Genomic DNA, 5,911 nt, shown 5'->3' on the forward strand with positions numbered 1-5,911 from the left:
TTCATAATATTTTTTAACTTTTAATCATAATTTTTATAAATTTATATTTCAACTTTTTAAATGTAATGAAAATAAAATACATATATTCATATTTACATTATAAAGATAGTAATGAGTATAATTTTTTTTTTGTTATATAGTACTTATTATTGCAGTTATTTTATATATTTTGATTTTGAGGGAGAGATGACCAAAATTATTTTGTCATTTGTTTCTAGAGTAGTTTCTACTTCAAGGGAAACAGAACAGTCCCCTCCATTGGAGCTAGCATGGCAAAAAGCAAGCTAATTAGTTCAAACTTCAAAGGCTTTTTTGATGATGGCAATGCCCAAAATTTGCTTCATTTCTTTTCTATTTTTGCAAGGCATCAAATGCCTTTGCTCAACCTTTCATCTTTTATGTCATTCCCTTTTAGCTAATGCATTTTTATTTCAATCAATAGAAGCACTAATTATGATACTCTTTCAGTCACTGGTTTCTTAGTATAGCGATATATTTATGTTTAATTAAATAAATTAATTGAAATATTTTAAGCTTTAACTTTAATATAAATGTAATGGGGATGTTTATACACTTGTATGAGTGTAAAATGTGTAATATTTTTTATTAAGTACGTAGTCAATTTATCTTTATATCTTAGAGTGCTGTAACATACACCTGTTCTTAATAAGAGTGAATATCACTTTATAAGTTAAATTTAATTTTTTAATCTAAATATTTAATAAAAATTTAATAAATTTGAATTTTCGTATTCAATTTTTAAATATCATATATTTTTTAATTTATAGATTTATACTTTTTCCTTGTGCACATATGAAATATTAAAATATAAAAAATAGTATTATCTTAAATAAAAAAAATCACTTATGATTATTTTTTAAAAAGGTAAAAATTAAAAAAAAAAAATACATAGCACTTAACAATCTTTCCAACCAAGACGAGGCCAGCACAAATTAGAGTACGAGGCTATTGTGTATTTCATTCACATGAGGTGCTCGAGTGTGATTTAATCGAATGGCAAATACGAAGCCACGCGTCAACGGCTGTGTGTCTGTCGTTCGCTAGCTGCCGCCTTTGTGGTCCAGTTTATGACGTCATAAAATAAAAAAATTTAGAAGTGTTTTTATTAATAAAATAATAAAATGGTTTTTCTTTTTGGGAATTGGAGACGTTACACTATACCACATGGTCGGTGGCAATGAGGTTTTTTAAAATGAAAACTGAGGGCACAGATGGCGGGAGAACAGTGGCGGATAATTTCACCTACCTATGAAATTAGTATTATTATTATTAAACGCTGGGATTAAACGACGTCGTATTTTAATATCATCATCTCTATATTATAAGGTGAAAGAAAAAAAAAAAATTTTTATGTACTCTAAAAATATTTTATAATTTTGATTGATTGTATAAATTAACCTCTAATTGTTATTAAAAAAAATTTATTTCATTCTTAAATTTTTATAATTTAATAAATTTTTAAAAATTAAATATAAAAATTAAATTCTGATTTTTATATAAAAAAAAAATCATGATACTCTGCAGCTAATTCATTTTTTTCTTTAATTTTAATGCTGATTAAGACCATAAGGGTGTATTTACTTTCACCTTTTAAAGGTTGAGGAATAAGGTGAGATGTTTTCTATTAAACTTTCCAATTAAAAGTTGAGTATAATCTTCCTATCTAAACTTTTGGAATGTTAGCATCCCTTCCTTTATGAATTTTCTTTTCTTGTAAGGAACAAAAACCTTAGAAAGAAAGAAAAAGAAAAGTTGGAAGGTGGCCAATTGCATGAAATGATGACACCCATGTCCTAATTAAAAATTACTAAAAGAAGAAGGAAAAGGCAAGACCACTCTCCATTCCATTGCCATTTGCATCTTTACGTGGTATAGTTGCATCCAATCACGATGCTTCACATGCAGATACCGCAGAAACCATGTGGGTCAAGGTCTAATCCAGTTCAAGCAATCAATGGTCCTATTTCCTTCCTCTTGGGCCGAGGTCAGCCCAATATAAACACAGTTTTTCACAAGCCCATTAAAATTTTCTCTAACTCTCCATATTCAATGAAATTTACATTCCCATTGGATAAAATTTTTTTATCTAGACTCGATTCATTATAAAATTAAAACACAAAATATATAGTAAGATTCATTTATTAAATATATGAAGCTTACATATTTATGTCTTAGGTCTATGATTGATCAGATTTAGATAAAAATTTTTCCATTAAACAAGTTATTAAACATAATTTAAAATTATTGAAAGTTTAGGGGTAGTAATAGTATCCAAAGAGAGTTTATAGACCATTGAAATTTATAGTAAAGTTTACGTATTGCACACCCATAACGATATTTGATGCACTAAAAATTTAATTCCTATTCACTGAGTCTATTCGTCATGGAAATTGATCAAGCATTTTAATACTCTAGAATAAATGTTAGAGACATTAAGCAACCAAGTTATTAAACCTAAGTTGCTATAATTAATCGCTTTAATGATTGTGATCATTTTTAACCTCTTCACTTTCCACAAAAATGTAACCTTCGAATATCCTTTCTATATAAATCCCACTACGTATATTACAATCTCCACACGAAACACTTCGAACAGCTTTCTCTCCATTTCAAAATGGTTTGTATTTTAAAGCTTTTCTCTCTTATTGTTCTCTTTGCGTGTAGCATGGGATTCATGGCTGCAAAACCCTTGAGCCCAGACTCATCCCTTTTGGCTCGATTGAAGTTAGATGAGGACTCAACCAGTTGCTGGGATTCTTTGATTCAAATTCAAGCATGCAGTGGAGAGATGATTCTCTTTTTCCTCAATGGTGAAACATATTTAGGCCATAGTTGTTGTAATGCTATTCGTACCATTACAAAACAATGTTGGCCTAACATGATTGATACACTAGGTTTTTCAACCGAGGAAAGTGACATACTTGAAGGATATTGTGATAGAGCAGACGATGGTTCTCCACCAACACCACAGGCCACCACCCTTAGAGGCTTAGTTAACTATATTCATTAAGAAGCTCTAGTTCCTTGAATGGAATCTGGTATTGGGCATTAGTAATATATGATAAATAAGTAAAAAATCTTTTAATTTCTTTGGTGCAATTTAGTTTGATATATGCATGGTTTGTGCTGAATTATTATCAAAAGTCTTTAAATTTCCTATCCAAGGTAGAATTATAAAATTTAAAAAATTTATAAAAAAAAGGTTAAATATCATTGCACATTTTTTCATCCAGAGAAAAAGAAGATAAAGAAACAAGTGGATTGTTGAGTGGGATTTTTCATATGCATTTTCCTCTTTCCACAATCACATTGATTATATGAAAAAAAAAATACTAGCTTTATCGGCTCATCCAATATATCATAGATTCAAAATATAATTATGTGAAATTTATAACCGCAAACAAGGAGTATACCAACAAAATTTCACATTTTTCATAATGAAAAAAGGGAGATGAAGAAACAAGTGGAGTGTTGAGTGGGATTTTTCAGTTGCATTTGGCCCCTTTCTTAATCACATTGATTGCATGGAAGAAATTGCCAACCTTATCCGTCCACCTAACTTCCCATATATATATATAATTATTGTACATACCATATTTAAATAATTTCTTGTAATTTATACTGGTAATTAATTAAATTTATTATTGTAGAGGGTAGTAATTATACAATTCATTAGGTTATTGCTGGTCTCGATTTAAGTCCCTCAATTAAAGGTATTATTTACATTGTTTATCACCCTATAATTTGCTCTGTGATATCAAGAAAATTCTTAATATCCACTGCCCATACTTTTTTATATCAAAATTCCTAACCTTAATGTCCTATACACTTAATTACTGGAATTATTAACTTTTTTTAAAAATCTTTATTAATAATATATTTATTGAATTTTCATAATTTAGTGTATATATATTTTCTAATCATGTATGTAACGGATTAAGAATTTGATAAATATTAAAATCTTTTATTTTTTTGTTTTAAAATTTATTAATTGTTTTAAAAAAAATTTTCTTGGAGGAAATTTTTTTAGTAGAGCATCGGAGAAATGAGACTTGAATGGACACTTGACAAGTAGATAATTTTTCTTTAGCCACTGGATTAAACCAAGTTAGGCTTCTCTAAGGGAGTTGATTTACTTAGAAAAAAAAAAAAAAACTATTTACATAAATGCATGAATTAATTAAGACACCTGAAAAAAAAATGGAAAAATAATATATCATTTCATACATACATATATATATATAATAATCCTAAAATTATAGTATCAATTTTTTTCACATCACATTAATAATAAAATTTTAATTTAATTTCTTTCATATGAATTTATAAATATTAATTTAACAATTTAATTTATAAAAAATTTAATTAAATTAATAAAATGAATATATATATATTTCATTTAAATAAATATTAAAGGTGATTGAGCAACTGAAGAGGCTAGATAACACCTAATAGTAAAAGACTTAATCAAATTGCAGAAACATCTGAAATTAAAATTCAATAGTATTTAATATGTCAGATAATACATATAAGAAGCTTATAATTAACATGCAACTGTTGCAGAGATGAACAGGCAATGGAAAAGCTTTCAAACCCAACTCGATTAACTGATAGATAATTAACAAACATGAACACACAAACACACACATATAGAGTTAAAAGAGATGGTGGTGCTTCTTTCCATGAGCTTCTTCATCCTCTTTCTTCGCTTCTTTCTTCTCATGATGCTCATGGAAGACAAATCCCCCAGCTCCTACTGCGGCTGCTGCAGCTACCTCTTCTTTTATTTTGTGCGTATGGGCATGCTCTGGGTCTTTCTTTGCCTCGTGCTTCTCATGCTATAAGGAAATTAACGAAGCTATTTTCATAATAATCCCAAAAAAAAAAAAACACTAATTAGAAGTTGATATCAAGAATTCAAGAATATATACCAAGGCGTAAGCGCCAGCAGCAGCAGCACCTAGTTCACCCAGGCGCTCAAGATGCTTGTGGTGCTTCTCCTCCTTTCTGTGGTCAACAGCTTCCTCTCCTTCCTTGTGGTGGTGGAAGGGGTGGTGGTGGTGCTTCTCTTCTGCCATAGTTGTGGTTTTATTAAATAGTATAGCAGCAGAAAATTTGTATAAACGAGTGAGCAAAGGCTTTAGGTGTGCTTTGAAAGATTTTGGGTTAGGCTATTTATAATTGAGAAATATTTAGGTAGATGTGATTTGTAAAGCAAGCCAATTAAAATATTTTATGTTAATATAATTATTAATTTAATTTTTATTTATCTTTCTATATTTGTATCAATATAGATAAGTATGAGATTTGATCTTTATGTTTTTTTAAATTATAAATAATGTGAAATAATTTGATTGGTTCAATTGATGAATAAATAAAATTTATCCAATAATTTATCCTTATAATTCATTATTTTAACTATTAGTTTTTTTTTTAATTCTCAATTAATGAGTTGTATAATTAAAATAATTTTTTATTAATCACATGTGTCTCTAAATTCTTATACGAATAGAATTAATCTAAGTTTAGACTGGGAGTAATATTTAAACTAGATAAAACCTTTCAATAAGAATGATTTCATGATTTGAATATCTAATTCATCTGAGAATCAATTCTACATTTGGCTTGTTGATATTTTTAAAATAATTTCAATATCATTAATCTAAAATTTAATTGAATTTATAAAAAAGTAAACCAGTTTAATGGGAATCGGATATGAAATTTTTTAATAGAAAACTTGTATTTTTTAACTATGAAAGCTGTTTTCTTAAGGACAATGATAGTCAAGTTGATTCCTTTTATTTTATTGTTTATAAGGTATATATATATCACTAAATTGGTAAGAGTTTAATGCAATTAATTTAATAATTTATTATTAATTTTATTTGGA

At 27.8% G+C, this 5,911-nt stretch overlaps 1 protein-coding gene across 1 annotated transcript; it reads right to left on the minus strand.

The window, feature by feature from the left end:
* Positions 1-4,493: 4,493 nt before the first annotated feature.
* LOC110665368 (abscisic stress-ripening protein 3) lies at positions 4,494-5,182 on the minus strand. Its single transcript, XM_021825432.2, has 2 exons — positions 4,953-5,182; positions 4,494-4,859 (listed from the first exon to the last, which is right to left on the minus strand). The coding sequence occupies exons 1-2, from the start codon at positions 5,097-5,099 to the stop codon at positions 4,677-4,679; spliced, it is 330 nt and encodes a 109-aa protein (XP_021681124.2). The 5' UTR covers positions 5,100-5,182; the 3' UTR covers positions 4,494-4,676.
* Positions 5,183-5,911: the final 729 nt, after the last annotated feature.

Source organism: Hevea brasiliensis, chromosome 16 (genome assembly GCF_030052815.1).
Source record: "Hevea brasiliensis isolate MT/VB/25A 57/8 chromosome 16, ASM3005281v1, whole genome shotgun sequence".
Taxonomy (NCBI): Eukaryota; Viridiplantae; Streptophyta; class Magnoliopsida; order Malpighiales; family Euphorbiaceae; genus Hevea; species Hevea brasiliensis.